The 22,857-nt window shown below is 46.4% G+C and overlaps 1 protein-coding gene across 1 annotated transcript in view; it reads left to right on the top strand.

Annotated features, from left to right (window-relative positions):
* Window positions 1-11,357, top strand: part of T265_05314 (hypothetical protein) — a gene marked incomplete at both ends in the record, with an annotated part of 16,503 nt that extends 5,146 nt beyond the window's left edge. The window contains 4 exons of the mRNA XM_009170297.1: window positions 2,716-3,143; window positions 6,252-6,657; window positions 10,926-11,114; window positions 11,230-11,357. Coding sequence (XP_009168561.1) covers window positions 2,716-3,143; window positions 6,252-6,657; window positions 10,926-11,114; window positions 11,230-11,357 — 1,151 coding nt within the window. The remainder of the gene's footprint in view (window positions 1-2,715; window positions 3,144-6,251; window positions 6,658-10,925; window positions 11,115-11,229) is intronic.
* Window positions 11,358-22,857: the final 11,500 nt, after the last annotated feature.

Raw genomic sequence — 22,857 nt, 5'->3', positions numbered from 1 at the left:
AAACAGCTTTTCATTTCTCTCCCGGGTAACAGACAGACGATGTCAGCAAGAAATGTAGCTCAGAAATTGTCCGACATTTTATCCAGCGTAAGTTCTCCATTGTTTCATTCTTCCTAGCTCTGTTTTGTTTCCACTTGATCTGTTTTTTGATTTGCGGAGGGTGGTGGTGTAATATGGCGAATTGAAGAAGGCTGTTCGCAGCACAGCAGCGTCTTCAAGTGACTTCTGCCTATACTTTCAGCTCATTCAATGGCCGTCATCTTCTACGTTTTCACTTACTGGGGCCTGTATAGCAACTCTTCGCCGGTTTGTTCGCTGAGCCGAACGGTCATCAAGGCGAATCGCGCCCGGTTCTCAAGTCTAAGCCAAGCTGATAGCTCGTGTCTTTGTGTCTTTTGTGAACACACGTTTGGGCAGTATTAATTGGTTAACATGGCCTCACTGAAGGCTAGCCTAATCACAGCCATGTGGTGCAAACTGCGTGCTCTAATCGGTCGTACGTGCCCAGTCGCTCAGCTAATCCTGTTTTCATCAAAGAGACAAGTCGTTGTCTGATGTGCGCTGATTGCACCGGATCACTCTTTCTCGCTGCTTGCGCGACAGTGCACATGGGGTTGTGGTTGGCAGAACGGATAGGAGCTTGTGCCAATGCATCTCAGAACGTTGTTCAGTCGAATGACTAATCGCTCGATCGATGATCTACAAGTTGAGACCCGAAAATCTGCTGATCCCATTCTATCCTCTGTAAACGGAACTGACCACAGTTCAATGTTTTACCAACTCGAAATTTTTAGCTTTCATTAAGGTCATGTAATCGATCAATACTGCTTCATTTTGTACGCACAAAAGACCCTGACACGAGCTATAAACTTGCTTTGGACTTAAGAACCGGACCTGATTAGCCTGACTAGTTCTGTTCCACTGTTTTATTGCTGTTTATTCCTCACTGTGACGCGAAATTCGGCAACTACATTTCTGGGAACCCCAATCACTCCCTTTTCTCCCCCAGACCTTCCGCAACTACATTTCTGGGAACCCCAATCACTTCCTTTTCTACCCCAGACCTTCTGTACTTCAATAGTCTTTGGTGATGATGATACTTTCCTGTCAAGATGTATGCTATCCAGACACTCGAATGCTGTTTTTAGTTGTGGATACACGTGGATGTTGGTTTATCCACATTCGGGGGATACCTCAACTTAAGACCAGCTGTATGACAACTCTGCCTCGCGCACTGAGAGCTTTGCATTTAGGTCTTGCCCTACGAAGCTTTCTAATCAAAACAGTAGGAAAATGGAGGTATTCGTTAAACGGAAACACCGTTTTATGCTCGATCACATCCATCACTGCATAACGTCAAGAATCTCGGCTCCCAGTCTATCGTCGCTCCTGGTTCGTTTGCCTGTTGGTATGTAGTGGTCCATTTCGGGTACAGAGCCTCGATAAGTGGTCGAATGTCAGACCAACGAAAAAGAAACAGCTTTGCACAAGCCTGACAGATTTATCATTCTTCTCCAGTGGCATTCAGTTGTCATGTAAAAATTGGCTGTTCTCGCTAAAGAAATTACCTTACCAGTGAAATCAAATTGGACTAAAGAACCGAAAGGCGTTTGCGTAGGTGAGAAGCAACAGCGATATTTATCTTCGAATCGAATCGAATCGTCCAGCTGCAGCACCCTTTCGGTGCCTAGCTGCCGTGCCACCCGAAAGGGGCACGAGGGCTGGAATATTGTCAGGTTGCCCAAGCCTAGACAGGGGAAGTGGAGGGGCAGAGCCGGGGTTCGAACCACGGACCTTCCGGTCAGTAAATTGGCGCTCTAACCACTTGAGCCATCTCGCCCCATATTCATTGTATGAATCTGTAGGGAGCTTCTCAGCTTCGAGTAGTCGAGTAGTATGTACACCATTCGGCCGCGAGTGGTTGATCACCAGCGTGATTAATTAACACTTAGACAGGGTATATACCGCCACCCACTCAGTTCGCATCACGTCACACGGTGTAGATCCGTCTCTGACCGTAACCCGACGCACAACTTCCACTCAGGGGGTGCACCAAGGGTCTGTTTACACGAGACTATCGTCACAGTGTTCCAACTGGCGGGTCCAACTCGCGAAAAATTTATGAGGTGCCTCATCATTCAATAACTCGGCGGCTTAAGCAGAATTTAGCTCAGAGTGGTTTCAATAAAACTTATCCTTTTATCGATTTTACAAAAGGATCAGGCCTATCGCGTAATGAACCGCCTGTCAATCCTATCCAATGACGACTCATCATAGTGTAAAGAGGAAAGTTCTTCGCTGCGTAGTCGTTTATTAGCAAACACCAACTAAACAGTTGCAAACTAGACGCGAGTTGGAGTTTCAAGAAAGTCACGTACTACTCGCATGTCTCATCAGTAATATCCGCCCTAAAGTGGTAGGGATGAGGTCACGTATTGATTGCCTATAATATGCGTGACGCTCTAGGCTTACAAGAACCGAAGCAACTTAAAGTTGGCGATGATTGTTTGGTCTTTAAAGCGGTTTTTCGGTTCAGTTTCAGTCAATCGTTCGAGCAAAGTATGTGGTCTTGCTCTGTAAATCGTTTACAACAACCTATTGCAGTTGAAAATGCGTGCAGATATTGGGTTCGGCGGGGTGTAGTTGAACAGCAGTGGGCGTTTTCCGCGCCGCTTTCCATGCTACTCAACCGCGTTAATTTTGTTTCCTTCACAGACAGAAATCAGTGTTCGGTTACATCAATTGAGCAAATCACTCCGAATGCTGGCCCCACAGCTCATGATACTGGGGAGGGGGAATTACTCTTGAAAATGGAAGAGCAAATGCGTGCCTTAATGCAAGCCAACTACGAGAAGCAACTGAAAGAGGCCGAGACCCGTGCACTGGAGCACCGCAACACCCGAGATGCCTGCACAACAGCCGTGCTTCGTGATGCCGGTGTGGCGGGTTATCAGGGTGACTCAGAGACTGAGAACGACGTTGAAATAGCTATCACTAACGCAGCTTTCCAAGCCAAACAACTAATGGATGCTGGTGGGAGCAGCACCTTGGCCGTCTCGCCTGAGTTACACGGGGCTAGTGAATCGACCGAAGATGCAGCAGAAAGTGACCTTGACCTTCAAGATCTGGCGAATAAGAGCGNGGTAAGTTTTTTTTATGGCACTAATTGTTCCTCTGTGTTTGCTGACTCTCTTTTGGTCTTGGACATGTGTTCAACTCACATGGTCAGTACTCACTGTTCAATAATCCTTTGCACTCAACCATGCGCCGCCACCTTTCGTTTTTCATTGTTTCGCTCAAACTATCCGGTGTCACATTTTCCAGGACTTTCTGATGTTTACGTACATCCAAACTTGTCGAAGAATTTTTGTTCCCGAAACCGGAGAACGCTCAGCTCCCCGGTGAATCAAACACTGTGTCGCTTGAATGGATCTCACTTATTTGATGTCTTGGGTCACTGGACTTTTACCGCCCTCTGAAGGTGAACGAGGAGCGAAGGTCCTACCATTTTTAGGCTAGTTAGTTACTGTCCATTGCGGGGCGAATTTTTGGCATCTTTAGTAAAAATCGCTAAGAATCATCATCGCACTCGAATTGGGAAGGTGCTGTTCAGATAGTATCTGATTCGTTAGGCGCCTTGTTCTCCCTCAATCGTCGTTTGGGTTCTATGCAGTGACCCTGTAGCAATACTAGTCTCGCCTTTGTAATTACCTGTGCCCGATTGACATCTTCGTCCAGACGTCACCTAATCCGAGCGTAATGCTTTCGGCTCGCCTTTGCATACGATTTGAAGCCCTTCAGTTTATTCCGGACAATCGATCCCAGTTGCAGGTGTGGCGTCACGATTTACCTGGACTGCCTTCTTTGTATGTTTGACTTGCACCACGAAAGATTCCGTAGGTGTGTTTATTCCCATGCTCTTCGGACCCCTTGACTGTCCTGTCACGAGTGAGCCTCCTCCCTTTTTCCTTTCATTCTTTGCGGGAGCTTCTTCCACCATGTTTTCTAAGCTTAGTGTTCAGTTTCACAACGGTGAACCGTGTGTGTGTATGTAGGTACAACGATTTGGATCACCCCAGCTTATGGTACCGGGTGAGGTAAGATACAGTTGGTACGTAAAACAGTTTTTCAAAGCAAAAAAGGAACTGCAAGTTAATGAGTAAGAACAACGGAATAATTACAATATCGCCACGTGTTGTGTGACATTGTCTTGTCAGTGAGCATTTCTGACCATAGGTCTGGTGTTTCTCTGATACCTGAACCTTGCAGACAACATACACCAGAGCAGCCTTGGTGTTTTTTATGCTCCCTATCCACGCCATGAGTCGTCCACTTTATGCCACCTCACAGTCCGAACCTCTCTTAGAAGACATGCCTCAGCGAAACAGTCAATCGCCAGGCGCGTTCAGCACAGCGTATTTGGCGCACTGATCAACCCATTAACTGAGCAATTCATTGGTTTATTGCAGAAGTCATTCATCGCACTTCGGCATTGATAGACTAATGCTACCGTTGAAAGGAAGCAGACCTTCGCTGGTGAGCATTTCTGACCATAGGTCTGGTGTTTCTCTGATACCTGAACCTTGCAGACAACATACACCAGAGCAGCCTTGGTGTTTTTTATGCTCCCTATCCACGCCATGAGTCGTCCACTTTATGCCACCTCACAGTCCGAACCTCTCTTAGAAGACATGCCTCAGCGAAACAGTCAATCGCCAGGCGCGTTCAGCACAGCGTATTTGGCGCACTGATCAACCCATTAACTGAGCAATTCATTGGTTTATTGCAGAAGTCATTCATCGCACTTCGGCATTGATAGACCAATGCTACCGTTGAAAGGAAGAAGACCTTCGCTGTGGGATGTTTATTAGAAAACTGAACAGTTGCAGACAGTTGGACAGGGAAGCAAAACTCTCATATGCATATGGATATCCGACTCCTTCTTGAAAGCGTCTCCCTGAACTTTGCTGGATATTCATTGGCTATCACTCAAGTGTAAAAGAATGCCACAAAGCTATTCCACAAATTCCGCAATACATCCCACGCAAAGCGGAGTTACGAGAAAACACGTTACTCGCATGCCCCATCAGTAGTATCCACCGTTACACCACGATACATAAGCAGTGTTTGGAGGCCACCAATTGTCAAGGCCAAATATTGATCCTTCATCTTCAATGCGCAGTGTCAGGGCGCACCCAGACAAGAAAAAGCACATGTGCAGAGAGTGACGCATCCCCAAGGTCACCATCGGTACGACACATCCGGAAAGTAGGTGAGTCGGCGACTCCCATCAAACACGGCTTAGCAACAGACGACCAGCGTAGTGAGCCTGAGATTGTTCAGGACCGGAACACCACCATTGGTTGTACAGATCGAACAAGTGAACGACCATATTTGGCCAATTAGCCATCCTATATATTTATCTGTATGTTTTGTCCTGGCAATACAGCCGTGTCCCCAGTTCCCTGTCTTCTCCCTGTTGCGTAGTCTGGCAGGCTCTGCGCAGGCGTAACCAATAGCTCGGCCAGCCGCAAGATACAACACGCAGCTAGCAGAATTCACAGCCATGAAATAGAACTCAACGCGCTGGAAGTTGTTATTGGCTAATAATGTGCTCGATGAATCCACAACCCAGATAGAAATCTGCTCGGTTTTTAAGTCTACGCCGCACATGAGTGCCACTTAGTCTGTGTAGAGGTATACTGGTAAAGCAGTGGTGACTAAACTGATGCCCTCATCTTTCCCACATTCGTTTATGACATCTTCTGGAAGACAGGAATGACATCTTCTGGAAGATAGGGATGACATTAGCTATGTGCGATTCCTCTGGTACTTCCTTCATCCTCGAAATCCCCTGCAAATCAGACTGTGAACAAGTCCTTCTCCATCCTTAAACAAGGCAAGAATAAGACAGCCGGGGTCAGGTTCTTTGTTGCACTTCAAAAGATTAACGTCCTTTTCTATTTCTGTCGGCTGTATCAAACTCAAGCAATAATAATGATGTATTTCTGGTCGTAATGATGGCTACATTCATAATGCTCTTGGCTGCCTACAAGAAGATACGAATCGGAGCATGGTTCAAAAATAATGTACTATGGGCTACTCTGCCTACTCTGTAATTGACTAAATTTCACATACTTTCTGCTTTAGAAAGTGTAGCATTTTCTCTCGCACACATTTATTCCATCCATTCTCACCATCCTACCGCTTTCACTCTCTTACTGTTGTCCTTGATCAGGGATAGCATTAAGCCGGGCACAGTTGAGGATGCCCTTTCCGTCCTGAACCCAGCACTGTTCGGTTCGTCAGGAGCCAAGCAAACCCTACCTCCTCGTGCAGTACGCCTACCTACCCCTGGACCCCGACCGATGGGCTTTCGACTTTCTGGTGCAACACCCACAGCTGCTGTCAGTATTCCCAGTCGCGTTGAAATCAGCCGTGTAACTTCAGAGGAAGATCCTCCACTGCTGGGTAGCTCCCAACGAAAGAAAAAACAGCCTGCCTCAAAGCACATAGCCAAAGTGGGCGCGCTAGCCGAGGCGAAGGGCAAAGCGGACTCGAAGCGTACAACCGGCGCGGGTCATACCGCGGTCCGAGCCCGCCAAGAAGAGATGGCCTCTTTTTTGTTCAGTGACTCTGATGAACATGAAGACCTCGGTAAGTGCCTTTGTGCAAACAACTGGAAGGTTCGAGATTTGTGGATGTAAGAACTTGGTCTTATCCCTCCCAATCCTCACTGTCAGTCCGCTCGATTATTTCGTTGGAACGTTTGAGTGGTTTTGGGGGCTTTTTACAGTTCCATTCACATCACTCGACTGAAAGGACGTCTTATCTAGTCATTCCACGCTATCTGGGGAATTACGGCTCCGAGTCTCTTACTTCAATTTAGTAATGAGGATGATGACGCTGATGATTGTGATAATGCAGTGACCCGCGCTCGTTCGGTAGGCGCTTTGTGATCCGAACTTGGACGCGTTCGCCCCTAACATCACAGGTTAAAGTCCAGTCAACATCAACGATACCTCCGTGAGCACAAATACGCGTGGAATGTTGATCTGTCCATTGTGGTTTAAATAAAAAAAATCGTTCAGCCATAGCACCCTTTCGGTGCCTAGCTGCCATGCCACCCGAAGGAGGCACGAGGACTGGGATACTGCCAGGTTGCCCAAGCCTAGACAGAGGAAGTCGAGAGGCAGAGCCGGGGTTCGAACCACGGACTTCCGGTCGGTAAATTCGCGCTCTAACCACTTGGTCCATCTCGCCCCCCATTGTGGTTTGCGCTAAGTCGATGAATTCTTTTTATCCATCTATCTGTTTCGGCAGTCATTTTTCTAGTTAATCCACAGCGAAGAGGAAAATCTGAAGTCAACTAGCGACCCAGTATCGCTTGTCAACTGGATATATCATCAGCCCACATGAATTTGAACTGCTGTCTTCTGACATGCAGAACAAATGCGTCACCGCTATCTCACACTGAAGAACACATTCACGCGTGATTGTTCCATGTCAAACAGTTGTCCTCTTTAGCAGGGGCACTCCGAGAGGTCCATGGAAAGTGGTCTGTAGTGGGAGAGACTTTACTGTTGAAAGGTGACCCCAGGGGCCAACGGTAAGTGGTTTTTTCTGATGGTGACCTCTCCAGGGAAGGAACAAGCGTTATATAATGCGTAATACTACTCGCCAGTACCTAAACACCCTACCTACAGTTCTGAAAGATTTGTGGGCTGTGGGATCCGCTGTGAACTTTAATCACTCCGTGTTACTGTACATTGGTATTCTGATGGTTTACGCAGTTGTTCTATCTAAGGGATCCGACCGAAATTGTTGTCTTTTGAACGAGCCGATGGGAAATGAGGTAATTAGTGTTCAAAAATGGATATTTTTCCCACTTTCTGTGATCTGCTATTCTCCCTTCTTAAACTGCACGTTCATATGGCTTTCCTTCGCATCCAAACTCCTCCACCAGTGATATTTTAGTAGTTGCTGTGTTACGGGTTTCACTTCCTCACCAAACCTGTAATGGAAGTTGTTAGGTTTACTCGAGGGGAGACTTCTTTCAATGCGAATCAACCTCGGAAAGTCCCTACCAAACACCGCAAACAAATAGAGTGGCATTCCTTCGTAGTAAACATGTGATCAGACCCAAAATATCTCAGCATTACGAGGGATTTCTTTCTGGAGCTCACCAGGTGCGCGTCGGTCGAACTGGTCACGGACGAAAGGTTGAACCAAACAGGTTTCATCTATATATCCGGCCATGTTCAGGTTATCAGATCTTCCATGAAGACGCGATGATCCGTGGTTCTAGCCCAACTTTCGCACGCGGCTGTTCCTATTTAGTCCTAGGCAATCTGACAATGCCTCATCCCTGGAGCTTGTCTCTGGTAGTATCAAAGCAGTTGAACGGTTGATATTTTTTACCTTCCAAAAGCATGATCACAAACACAAAAAGTGTATCCAAGTGATAGATGTGGAAGGATGTACCGGAGGACGTTAGATTAAACGAGGAAGACATTCTATCCGAAAGCGTGCCATCAATAGTTTACAGTCAGACAAGATGATTTCCAACTTACGTAAGGATATTTTGTGTGTAAATAGTGTAAAGACAAAGCAATTGAAGAAAGGAGGAACATTGCTGAATGCTCTTCAAGGTGCAGTAAGCGCTAGCGCAGTCAAGATCCGAGCGTCAGGCGCAAAGTGTCCGTCACACAGAGTCAGGTGTGAAAGTCAATGCCAAGAATGTACATGTACCACGTATAAAAATGTCGTAAGTACATGCAGACTCTAAAATGGTGAACAAAGATAAGTCACTGATTGTGACCGTATGAAGCCCCTCCCTCAGCGGATGGAGAAAAGCAGATCCCTCGATACGAAATGATCATCGATTCGTCAACCAAAAAACTAACATCACAATCGCTGGCACGTAGGGTTGAGATGATGGCGAGGGAGCAGTCATCAGCATCGTACCTCTGCCTCTCATTCCACACAATTACTCCGCGGCCATCCGAGACTGGGTTTACATCCATCACAGTTGCTCGGCGCTCCCGAACTGCGATTAGGTCAGGATTGATGGTTGACGGCATCGTCAGTCCAAGAACCCTATTCCTCGCCATCATGAACAATATCGGGAAGAGTTGACCTCCCTATCTCACAACTCTGTGGCAGTGAACTTCGTAATTAGGGGAAACTGCTACGGCATCCTCGTAGGATTGTGCGGCATATCGAACTAGGAGTGACGCCTCGGTAGATCTGACAATTGTGTCGTGTGAAACCGAGTTGAATGCTTTTGAGACACCACTAAACGCCAAACTGACATTAAAAGTAGCCGGTTAACAGGGACAAAGTGGAGCAACGTGGCTTCCAAAACAACCGTCTCGATGTAGAAATGCAAACTGGAGTGAGAACAGTTGAAATCTGCAGTTCCTGTGATCAGCAAGCACCTTATGGAAGGATGAATGACACGAAGATCGGTTTCAGTTGGTTTGGCGGAGCCGGAACTGTTGTAATACGAGTACGACACAGACGCGACAGACAGCCCCCAGATAGGAGTAGTACTCAGCGGGGGCGTTGTCATTAAAGTGGCGAAGTATCCGCGGGACAAATTACCCATTAAACGAATTGTACGACGGGTTCCTCACCTCTATTTGACTCACTCAAACTCTATGGGGATGGTAGCACTGCTCGGTTTGGCCGGCCATCCCCGCGTTTTAGAGCAGAGTACTTGTTACCAGTACCGTTCGGCTTCCACAGGTAGGCAGCAGTTAACTCTGTATGGACCCTTCCGCGAATCGTCGAACACAGCAGACACTGCATATTTCCGCCTTTGGTGGTATATGGTCTGGATTGCGGCTAAGAGGATCTACTTTGAGTTGACCGGCACACAATGGGCTAGATGGCAATGGTGTTGGGAGACAGGATTCCACGTGTGTGGAAATGTCTTCGAGGCTTGGAGGCCCATAAATGACAGGACTTGTTCCGGTGTGATGATGCCAAACTGCAACCCACGGACAAATTCCAGAAAGTCAACACTAGCGAGCGAACTGTCGAAATGGGATTCTAAGAGTGACATGGCGCACTCCACGAATTGTTGGGACCGGAAGATATAATCTTCAGGGTCCGACGAATAACCCGTTGTTTTTGATCAATGGTTTGATTGGGGTCACCATATGATCATTCATTTTCTTGTGTTTGTCAGTTAAGCACCCGTAGCCTGGTTTTGATACTGACCGACCAGGGAAATACTGCTCCAATGTCGCGAACAGCGCAATTTGCGTGTCACAAGATGGATACAAATTTTTAGCCAGGCACAAGAGTGACTGTGACTCTTGTCGGGACCAGCAGGCACCGGAATTCTTCACTGGACCAAGCTTATCTGCATTACGTTGGATGGAGTGTGCATGTCGGCGGTACTGACTTAGGCTACTCTTCGAAAAAGTGATGGAACAATCAGCGCAGGCCAATACCATGGGTACGATCGTGCCAACACTCTGTGGACATGAAATCGACCGTGGACCAGATTTAGATTTGTAGCACTTGCCACGGTCCTCACTTGTGAGCCCCACAAGTCCCTCTTGTGTCCTGTTTAGAACTGGTGCAGAAGGGCCAGCTGAGTCATGTTGTTCATTATCGAAAGTAACCGGGACTTTAAAACCAAAGAGCATAGTTTGTCCAGCCCGGATTTGCTGAACTCTTATTTCACTTGGACTGCACTCGGGCTGCTCATCTGGCAACACAAAGAGGTGGTTACTATCTTAAGAGCCTGACGTGCTGTTCATCAGTGGACCATCCTACGAAGAGTTACTTACCTGGTCGTGGCTAGTGATGTGTTCTCTCTCTCTCTCTCTGAACAACTTTTGTCAGGCATCTCAATGAGGTGAAGTTGTTGTGGCTACTGTCTCGAATTTACCTACCTCTTTTCCTTTCAGTTTCGCTTCCGGAAGGTGGTAAGAATCGTGAGCTTGTTATCGCAACGGAGCGGAAAAACCGCGAAGCTGCAGCACAATCCTACGCACAACGACGCGCCGAGGAAAAGATGAACCGGGAGCAACAACTGACCGAGCAAGCCAGGCGGAAACAAGCCGCACAACAGAAAGCCCAAAAGGTCGAACGAAGGCGTTAGTGAAACGAGAAAAGAGTAGTTTTATTAGTACCAAATTGTATTATGATATCTCTGTCTTTCCGCACTGTACAGTTCCCTTGTTCAATACTCCAAGCATGTTGTGATCTCAGGTCGTTATCGAATTGACAATGTCTGTCCTGTCTTTTTGTTTGTACTGTATCGTTTCGCACTTCGCATTACGTCTGGGTTGCGCTTTGAAGCTGTTGCTCGTGAAGGAAGACGCCACATGAAGCGATAACTTAAATTGTGGGTGCAACGTTGGAGACGGACGCATTCACTGATCGCGGACTCGTGTAAAACCTCAAAACAAGCCCCATATGAATGGTGATCGCTAGGCAGGAAAAGCTGTAGACCCTATGTGCAATACAGATGGCATCCATTGTTTGTACTCACTCTGCGCCAAAACCACCAGATACGCACCCACTTTGTTTCGGAATTTATGAAAGCTCAGTGTATGAATCTTGCACCCTGGGTTTTGCTGATTGGGGATTGCGCACCACGAGAACTTCTAGGCTAACTATTGTTTACGGTAGATGGTGCTTTCTCAAAACGCACCATGTTCAAGCCAATTATTTCAGGTATTGTTCTATGAAGACATCTACAGAATGGATTTCTACGTTTCCCTTCTCGTGCATAGCTATTTAAAGTAGCTGAGATAGCTAAGCCCGACCGATTTGCAGCCGAATTATCTTCCCATATTCAGCGCGAATTTTCTATTCGACTGCTTGTTCGCCAAACTGAACAGTTTTCAGTCGGCTGCAAAACAACAAACCCTAGCATCTGGATAGTCAAGAGGAGTTACAGGACCAATGAATCTGTGTTTGATCCACACGGTGGCGTGTCATACCAAAGCATTGGAGTGTTGAAATATGGATGATTGCCCCACCAGGAATGCATATGTTCATCCATTCCGTGTGATAGCATTTTGTCGTGGCCGGTCCCACGCAATTGGGAAACCAAGCGGCCACGCATGAGTGAATATCACTCAGCTTGTGATGGACGCATGCGACTGGCTTCTGTTGGAATGCACTAAGTAAGCCAGCGAGATTTAGACCGGTTCCTACCGTTCCTTGTTTCATGTGATATTAGCTTTCAACAAAAAATGGTTGGTCTTAACGCATGGGTAACATTTCACGCAATAGGTAAATTCTCGCCTAATACACCCGATACAATAACGCATGACGTTCTAAGGAAATGGCCTCAACAAAATTCAAGTGGGGATGCGAAGTGGTTTTATTTCAATAAGCTGCATTAGCATTCTTCGTCGTCGTGTTGAAATACGTATTGAGGTCCTCGCTGGTCAACGCCACGCCACAGGTCACCACGGAATACGACTTTTTTCGGGTTTTCGCGGATACACTGTTTCCCATAGGCGGTGAGAATCTTGGAAACCTTGTCTTGCGCTTTCGCTGTGAACTCGTCATCTGGGAAGAAGCACGGCAAAGGATCACAAATCTGGTGAGTCTGTTCCGTTACCGGAAAGTTCCAAAGTCCATGGAAGGGGAGCAAGTTGTAGCCAGTTTCATTGCAAACTTGTTGAAGCCAATGTTGCGCCTTAAGCTCTTCCGTATTGAGAGCGCCACCCTTGGTCATGGCAGTAGTGAACACGTTTCCGGTGAGACCGTACCCAAACAAGGAGTTCAAGTATTTGTAATACCCCAGTCCCACACCATTGTACGTATCAGATTGCCATTTATTTACGTCTCTGTCATTCCCATAAGGTGACGAACCAAATATCTCTTCGGATGAGTAGATGAGGTTCACCTCATTGGTCGTTTCGCCACCATGCAGAAGTGTGGCAGGACCCACCTGCAAATTATGTCCAAACTCATGTACGAATGGGTGACTTCCACCGCAGGAGACTATATTCTCCCAGTGAACGTAGATCCAACTCCATCCCAAAAAGCCCATCATTGGGTATCCCGCGTGTCCCCATCCAGCGGATATGTGTACATCACACGCGAATGCCATCTGACCTGCCTTCGTGTGATCTGTCCCACGATAGTTGTGTATCATCTTGATCGCTTTGTCCATGTAATTTCCACCACGCAACACATTAGTTGTGTTGGATATGATTACGTCTTTTGTTAATAGTGATGTGATCAGATTATCACCATTGACCAGCGTCCAAGGCATATCGCGGTATTTTTCCACCTCAGCGGGGAATCTCTCAATGGATTTTGGGTCCCGTAGATCCACATACGGATGCTTGTAGACATTTTCCAATCGTATGGTTATGTTCACTCCAGCCGGTAGTTGCAAAAATATCGGGCCACCATGAGCACTGCAAATCTGACCTTGCGCACTCAGTTGTTTTGTTGTGGTGACCACAGACATGCGCAGCCAGGAATCGTGGTGTTCGATGCCATCCGTTTGCCAATTCACACGAATATGCTGGTCGTGGAAATTCGGATGGGAGTTTTCGAGGACTGTCCATGAGAAGCCCTGTCCCGGTTTCGCGTACGCGGTTGTAGGAAAGAATCTGGAGTGAAACGGAGCATGGATTGATGTGGTTATGGTAGTTGGCTTCATGTTAGGCGGTACATCTAGGGAATTGGGATGCATTCCGGGAAGCGCCGTACAAGTCTCGCCAGTCTGACGCAGCAATATTACATTGTAATTGTAAATGGCAGTCGCCGTGTATGGATCTTTCACATAGGGACCATCCTTGCAAGGGGAGATATGTCGAATGAATGGATCGAATCGATCTACAATCATTCGGATTAGCCTTTGCACTTCCGGTTCACTCCACTCTTCCCAACTCCATACATTCTCAAATCGCTTTGTTCGGAATAACGTCCAGCTGCTGACCATTCGACGGAGTTCGTATTCGAGTGGCGTAAATCTCGTGGTCGTGATCATACTTTGCAAGTTTATATCTTGTTCGGCCGTCCAGATTCCGTTCGAGGCGTACTCAATCTCCAACTTATTGAGTAATTGTTTAAGGTTGTCTTCTCCATTTCCACGAATAAACCCAACCACTGCCGAATTCTCACCCGAGATAATCTGCGAGTAAACTTTTTCCACATCGAATTTATCGGTTCGTTTTATCAGAATTACGTCACCTGGTTTGTAGGTAGATTCAATTCGCACGAAATCAGCGTGTTTATGTTGTCCATTTGTCAGCCACTCTCTTAAACTCTGGCGCCACTCATCGTATTTTGTGTTGTTGGGCAGCTGGTCAATGACTTGAATCCCGTGAATCACAACCAATCTGCCGCTTTGTCGTTTCACGGCCATAGCCACGGCGCGGTTTTGCACAACGCCCAAGACTACGTCCTTGAGGTCAGACCTTGGTCTCCACTCCATATGGATCGGCTGAACAAACAGCATTTGCTGAGTCCCGACAATTGCCTTTCTGGTTTCCTGTAAACCCACCGGGAGAGAAAGAGAGAGAGGGAGTGGGTGAATTGTCAAACATGCCAAATCAGTTACGCGTCAATTCTAGCCGGTTGCTGAAATATTTGATAACGTCTTTTTTCCTCTTCGATTAACGCCTCTTTCGTCCTATCGTGAGAAGGAAGTGAAGGCGCCCAGTGTATCTATCTATCATGGCTGTCGGTAGCCTTATGGTTTGTGTATTCCATTGGGAAAATACACTGAGCTATCTCGAATATCGTACCAGCATAACCACGAGCCGGTATTTATGCAGCCTATTTAGTCGAGCAATGCCAAACGAGTTTCGCTTGAGTTTCCCATTGATAACAACTAAGTTTGTGAATGAGTGTTTTTCCACCAATATGCCCATCTGATTTGCCATTGCAGTTGGCCGTTACCACAGACAACCTCAAACTACCCGTGCCTTCGAGCGCCCTTGCTGACGAGCTTGTTTCCTGAATCAGTGAGGTTCATGTACTAGGCCGGGTTTGATGAAGTAAATTGGTGGCCACTTTATTGAACACAGTGTTTTTCAATCCGTATTGTGTTAGACCGTTTCACTGGAACTCCACCCTCCACTCCGTTTTGCAAAATTCCAAGATTTTCAGTTGCCTTTCAATGAAAACTCGGATTCGTGAATCATCATGCCGTGTGGTGATCGATTCTCTTTCGCTCGGCAACCACAGTATGAAGAAAATCTACGACTTTGAGGAGTAGATACACAACAACCCACTACCCGGTCGTCACAAACCTTGCCCCTCGCACGATTGAACCAGCCGATCGGTATTTTCAGTAAAACTCATTCTGTTTGAATGAGAAAACGCAGGGATATATTCAGTCTAGTGTAGTCAGACAAGCGGACGGGATCGCTCTGAATTCGTCCCTATATACCGGCAAAAAGAACTTCCCGAAACCGACATGACACAGGTTGACAGGTGCTTAGTTCTACGGCCTAGTTCATCCGCTTACGTTGGTCGTGACCTGACAGCATGGCACTGGCCGGTAAACTAACCGAACAAGCTTTCTCAGTGTGCAAGGTTTTCAAGCTGGTGCAACAATCTTCCTCTTATAAAGACGACCAGGAGCTAACCAGAGCAATGCAAATTTTCGCACAATCGCGATATCTACATGGGTATTATGAGAAAATGTGTCCAACAAGCCTGACTCCGAAAATAATCGGTCCCGATAATAATTTATGTGAAACAAAGTAGTGGGAAAGACAACGAACGTACCTCGTAGTAGTTTTCAGAAATTGGCTCTTCTGGTGGCATTGGAGGGCCGAACGGCTCATGAAGCATAGTCCCGAATGCTTGAATCTCAGCCATAACAATGGGTGCGACACCATGGGGAGCGTTTGGATTTTCGCGACCGATTATGATCCACTGGACTGGTTTCGTTGGATGCAGAATTATTTCTTCGCCCTTACGCTTAAACATAAGCCCTTTGGCGAGCACATCCCAAGGATGGAGTTGTTTATAGTTACACGCAGTCATATACCCGCCGTACGTGTGAACGTCAAATGTCTCATTGATTCCAGCGTCACCTGCAAAGTTCGCATAAAATAAGCGTGTCGGCAGAGAATTGAAACCCGATACTCGGAAATAGTTGTGAAAATCTAACGATGAGCAGTCGCACTCAGCATTTATGTTGACTGTAGCAATATCAAGCGATGGACACTGGCTTATGTGTTGTCAACCGTAACTTCCGTTCATGGGACGTGGTGTAGACTACGTTCATGCTTGAAACTAACGTTCCCCAATCAGTATCAGTGAATGATACGCACACTTCGCAGTTGCAGTGATGCCTGCGAAACGTGGGATGGATCTCAAGTACTTGTACTAGTTGCATATCTCTTAACATCTGGGGCTTGTTTTCTAATTGTCCATCCAATCTGATGCGTGTAATAAACCGCGAACTGGAGATCAAAAGGCAATCAAACTGAGGATAGACGGAGCGAAAATTCGCAAATACAAGAGCATTTCGTTTGTGAGGAATCCGTAAAAGCCACCGCTATTGAAGCGATATGATTTTAACTGCTCCCAATGCCAGGTTTCAATAATTCGAATACCACAAAATAACAACTTACCAAAGGTCCAGATATTCTGAACATGTAGATTAATTGAAGTCAGATTGTAGACAGCGCCCAGATCCACGTAGTAATAGGGGAATTCAACGGCCGATGGTGCCCATGGTCTCAGAAGATCTCCATCCACCAGACGTTCCAACCACCGCCCGCTGCCCATAAGTTTCTTCTTCGACGCAACATTCTCAACTGTACTACCTGTGAGAATGTACACAACAGTGGGAAATCGGTGAACGCATGTTGTGAACTGCAGTGTGACGGGGGCGAAAGAATAGGTGTCTGGATTAATTCTGTTTCCGGGCTCATGATCATGGATTACCTTACGACTAGGAGTTCAACCAATCAACAACGAGTAAGCATTCGGTGGGGAATTTTCGAATATGGGCGTTCGTGATTACCGTCATGTTTTGTCTATCGCTCATTCTTGTAGTTGATCATTGGAATGCACTTACTTTCCGCCAATATCTGACAACACAGCGAGAGCAGGATGATCGGCAGCATTGTGCACCGTATTCAAACTCACGAGGACACTTGGTTTATTTATACTCGGAATGAGCGGGATTTTTCAGGCAAAATCACGTCAATCGCATTGTTAAGCCCCCATTGTGTAAAGGTCAACATGGCCAAGGGGAAATTTGTTGGGAAGGCAATCTCTGTGAGGTTTGTACCCGCAATAACTAGCAAATTGTACTGTCTGATAATTCTAATTGATTTCAACTTAAATTTTCCGATGGAAGTCGCAATGTGCGTACGCGTACAGGCGGTTTCTATGGTCAAATCACTTTGCTGAACTTGGCGTGGATTGATTAAATAATCCCGACTGATACAATTTCGCACCGAGTGCTTTCAGGGCAAGTCAATCGTATTAGCGCTATAAACCGGAATAGTACATACTGAATTTTCACTCCAGCCAAACCTGGCAATGTACGATCCGACGATATTACGCTTTAGATGATGTGCTATACCAAATTACGGTTTGTTTATTCTGGACGCAGTATTACACCCAACGACGTCCAACGAAGAAAAGATGAACCGAGAGCAACAACTGACCGAGCAAGTCAAGCGGAAACACGAGGTGAGTAGCTGAGGCTATTCGTTAGGATGACCGCCGTTGATTCCACATCAATAGGTCTTGATAGACGAACGATACCAAACTTGAGCGACTAAACGCCGCCGACGAGTTTTCGATTTCGCTCAACTGAACTGAGAAAGAATTTAACACCTTAGCAATCTGAAACACTGGGAGTAACTGTTCGCTTTCGGTAATATTTCACACCGTCAGATCTCCTTCGAAACCGCAGCTGTCACAACCAACCCGAACTGGTTGGACATGGAAGTACGGGGCCAAAAATGACCGAGCACATGAGAGCACTTTCGGCTGGTAGTGATTAGGACTACTGGCTATTCGGACATCTGAACTGAGTTTGGTTAATCAACTGGGCACGCACGAGGTCCCTATCGGTCAGTGCTGTTAACTACACTGGCTCATCAGAGTGTGCCGCAGAGAACTGTGAACAAAATTCGATTCCTGTATTCATGTACTTCTGTGCGGGTGAGAGTGTATAGTGAGCGCTCCAAAAAGTGGTTTCCGGCGAGGATGTCCACACTCTCCATTCTTGTTCAACTTCATCACTGAGGGAATAATGAAGCAAACGCTGGAAGGTCTTCAGAACCCCGGTATTCAAATTGTTTCTGGCGAGAACTTCGTTGATCTGGACTACGCAGATGAAATCATTGAAGACCAAGGTGAAGCACAAACCTTGTTGAATAAATTGACCACTATCATACCATCTTTTGACATGCGCCCTGCATCTTCAAAGTGCAAATTCATGCTTCGGAACGTTTATTCTCTGAACATACCCCTTAGAATTCAAGGAGACTCACTGGAGGTTCTGGAGAACTTCACATGCCTTGGTAGTTGTATTAGCTCGGACGGAAATGGGTCTGATGAAGTCAGTGCAACAATCTCAATGGCTCGAAACACGTTCGCTAATTTGCGTAACTTTTGGCGTCCAAAAGCCTCATCACTAGATGTTAAGGGTCACGTGTACTAGGCTACACCAAGGGTTGTGTTGTTGTATGGGTGCGAGACGTGGCCTCTGCGGACGGATGATGTGATCTGTCTTCAGCTATTTGACCACCAATGCCTCAGAAGCGTGGCTGGTTATGGATGGCGTCAGCGTGTTAGTGACTAGGTGATTAGAAAACGGGTATTTGGTTGTGCGGCGGGTACTTCCATCGGGGAAAACATTCAACACCATTGCCTACGTTGGCTCGACCATGTGCTACGCATGACGGGACGCTGTCTATGGAGACGAGCGTTGTTCAGAATGGCGCATACCGCGAGGTGAACAACGTATGACTTCGCAGAAAGCGGGAAAGTGATCACGAAGAATTTGTGTGTTGTTGGTGTTGTAGGCCATCCACGATGGAGTCCCCGTGTTCCCGCTTGTGCTTGGCTCAAAACACAAGAAAAGTACCCGAAATGTTCGCTTCTAGTTTGGACATTTTTCATGCATGTGTTGTTCAGGCGTCTACTTATTCTGCGGGACATCGTAGAAAAGGTTTATGGAATAAAGTTGTTCGTAGGCCAGTTCAAGTTCAAAGGTCGGACACGTGACTCCGTGCAGGTATTCATCCACAGGAATCAGTGGTGTCCAAGCTGGGGTTGGGTGGATCCTCCCGTAAAAGGTACCAAGAAACGAAGGTCATAAACAATGCTTTCCTTTCATCAAAACGTTTTCCTGGATAACATCACACGCTTGAGAGAAACCATTTTTACAGCTAGACGATTTCATGGGTAAACTGGCTCCAATTTGTCACAAGAACGAAGAGAGATCATCCTTGTGAATCTGCTTGAGACCTAGCGCGGAAATGCCAAATACTTGGACAAGAACAATGTGTCTACATGGTCAAACTGTATAGGAGTAAAGAGCCATCATCCGATATCCTGAAAGAATGTCATCCGGTTACACCGGTTAAACTTTTCAGCCCCTTGCTTAGTGAGCTAAGTGAGGCACAACTTGGACGCGTTTTCTTTTGGACGAAGGAAACTACTCACAAGGTTGTTGCAAACTCTTCGATGGCTTCGAATTCGTGTTGTTGTCGTTGTCTGTTCCCATCAGATATCTGGTCAACGAGGGTATGCATTGGAAATTGACCAATAAACAATAATTGGGTACATGGAAGACTTTGAGCAGAAAGCTTTAAACTGATTCGAGTGTCCACCAAGGGTGTTCCGGCGTTACGTAGATGACACGTTCGTTGTGAGAAAGCGGGATGAGGTGAACGAATTCTTTCAATATCTTAACACTTTGGACGCTCACAGTAAGTCCACATCGGGTACACTACCTTTCCTTGAATGCATGACACAAAAGAGTGGTGGGAAATTGAAAACCACTATTTACCAATCAAATCAACAGATAGCGATGCGGTCTTAAACTACCCCAAAGCACATCCAAAAGCAATGTATTGTGGTATAGTTTCAACGATGTTTAGGAGAGTGAGAGCACCGTGTACAGAGGAGGTCGACCGAGGAGCAGCACAACTTGAGGTAAAATAAAGCGACTTCAAGATAGCGGATATCCAGCGGGTTTAATTAAGTGGCAACTGAGGCAAGTATTGGTGCGAACACCAGCAAAATCAGCTACGCTGGTCACTGCCGTCTTCCTGGATGGGGACCCCGAGACGGGCCACATCAATGGCTAGAGACATTATCAGACATGGCCCAGTGGCGCCCTCAATGGCGCTCATGCATCAAAGCTATTGCCTTCAATGCATAGCTCCTTTTCCACCACCCCCCGCTTGACAACCCACATACAGTGCTGGATTTATGCACCAATTTACCAGCTCGCGCGTGCAGTGCGCAGCTACCTACCCCCCCCCCAAGCATCGGTGAACGAAACTGTGGCAGCTACAACCAGTGTACAACGAGTACGCGGTTCTTACAGCTGACAATGATGATGATGAACACCAAGGCTCAACAAGGAGCGCATCGGAACAGCGGTCATTCCATACAAAACAGGGACATCTGAAGTCATTAGAAGGGTACTGAATACGGCTAACATTAGGGTAACATTCCAGAAGGGAAAGACTTTACTCTCAGTGTTGAAACATTTGAAGGATCGCCTTCCCATTGATAGGACTAGGAATCATGTATGCAAAATAAAGCGTAACGACGGTTCGAAGGTTTATATAGGTCAGACAGCAAGGGAATTGCACACCAGAATCTTATAGCATAAGCGTTCTATTAACAGACCACCGGGAAACATAGATGAATATCAGGCGATAGTCGAAGATTCGGCAATGGCAGGGTATGCACTAGACACTGGGCATAGGATAGATTTAGAAAATGTGGACATCCTGAGACGGGGTTTAATATTCACACCACAGCGACTGGTGGCCAAGTTGGTGGAAATCACCAAACATCCCAGCGTAAATAGAATATAAGGGGTGGAACTTGCAAACGTGTGGAGAGCTGTCTGACAGAATCCAGGTAAAGTTAAATCCAATTAACCCCCCCCCCCCCCATCCACAAACCAGTTGTCACGGCATCCTTTGATGAACACAGGTGAACGAAATCTGTGAACAACCCCAAGAGAAATTCCCATTAAGGTGTCCCAGACTGAAAAAGCANAGACAGGGTTTAATATTCACACCACAGCGACTGGTGGCCAAGTTGGTGGAAATCACCAAACATCCCAGCGTAAATAGAATATAAGGGGTGGAACTTGCAAACGTGTGGAGAGCTGTCTGACAGAATCCAGGTAAAGTTAGATCCAATTAACCACCCCCACCCCCATCCACAGACCAGTTGTCACGGCATCCTTTGATGAACACAGGTGAACGAAATCTGTGAACAACCCCAAGAGAAATTCCCATTAAGGTGTCCCAGACTGAAAAAGCAAGGATGAAAAAACCCGGATTCATCATGAAGACAAATCCTCAAGTAGGACATAAGGCTGACGGAAACTCGGGGACTGCCCCTACCTGATGAGCCCTGGGAAGCGCGAAACCGGTCATGGGCTGTCGAAGAGTTTTCAGCAAACTTGTGAGTAGTTTCCTGTACGAAAAAAACCCCAAGAGGAATTTTCCATTAAGGTGTCTTAGACTGAAAAAGCAAGGACGAAAAAATTCGGATTCATCATGGAGACAAATCCTCCCCACCCGCTAACCAATCTGTCGTGAATGTTAGTCATCCCCACTAACCAACAAACAGGAACATCAAACTGAACACCCAGCCCTGATCAAGTCGGCTAGTCATAAGAAATCTCACGGATTGGTTCCCTGACTGCTTTAAAACCCGATCAACCTGCTTACTTACTTACTTGGCCGGACGAAGCTTTTGTGTCAAAAGCGAAACGTTGCCGAGCAATAAATCCACCGATTGTTTACCGAACCTCTCTCTCTGAAATGATGACTTCCCAGTGGGCCCCAAACATTTCCAATTGATTGTTCTTACTCTGTAACCATGACAACCATGGCTGAGCGTTTGAAATTAACATGCAAACGAGGATTTGTCAAGTCGATTTCATCTGTAGGTGTTCCCAGTTGCTGAACAGCCGTGGTGTGTGAGTAAAGTTCATGTTGGAACTCATCACTGCTGTGACCTTAAAAATTTTAAACGTGAGATGGAATCTGACTAGGAGTGCCGGGCATTTTAGGATGTTTTTTTTTCGGACGATTTTTCTAACTGGTCTATATCGATTTTATATTATACCATTATCCTTACCCCGATGGGAATGGTTTAATCAATGAGACGGAGACAAACAAACAGAATACGAATGAAGTTAGCAACTCAAGTAGTTTGCTTTCAAACATTACACCAGATGAGAAGTTCATTCTTGTTTCTTTTTTAACACTATGCCCATTGGTAGAGTTCACCCACAACCGGAGATCCACATTATATGTTGCTTTTTGTCTGTATAAGTTGGCAAGCTCATTACAAGGCTACAGAAATTCCATTTGGAAATATCATTCCTGAATGATCTCACAGTTCTCGTCCGATTCCTTCACCACTTTGTACGATGGCACAAGACCCCACATGTTGTCAGCGAGAATAAATNTACAAGGCTACAGAAATTCCATTTGGAAATATCATTCCTGAATGATCTCACAGTTCTCGTCCGATTCCTTCACCACTTTGTACGATGGCACAAGACCCCACATGTTGTCAGCGAGAATAAATCGAGGAGCAAATTCTCCCATAATAACTCCTCCCCCCAAACTACAAATTCCTCCATCGAGATTCATAGCAGTCTACGACCGAGTCCCAAAC

Source organism: Opisthorchis viverrini (assembly GCF_000715545.1).
Source record: "Opisthorchis viverrini unplaced genomic scaffold opera_v5_98, whole genome shotgun sequence".
Classification (NCBI taxonomy): domain Eukaryota; kingdom Metazoa; phylum Platyhelminthes; class Trematoda; order Opisthorchiida; family Opisthorchiidae; genus Opisthorchis; species Opisthorchis viverrini.
The sequence above is the reverse complement of the archived record's forward strand: the minus strand, read 5'-3'. Positions and strand labels throughout refer to the sequence as shown.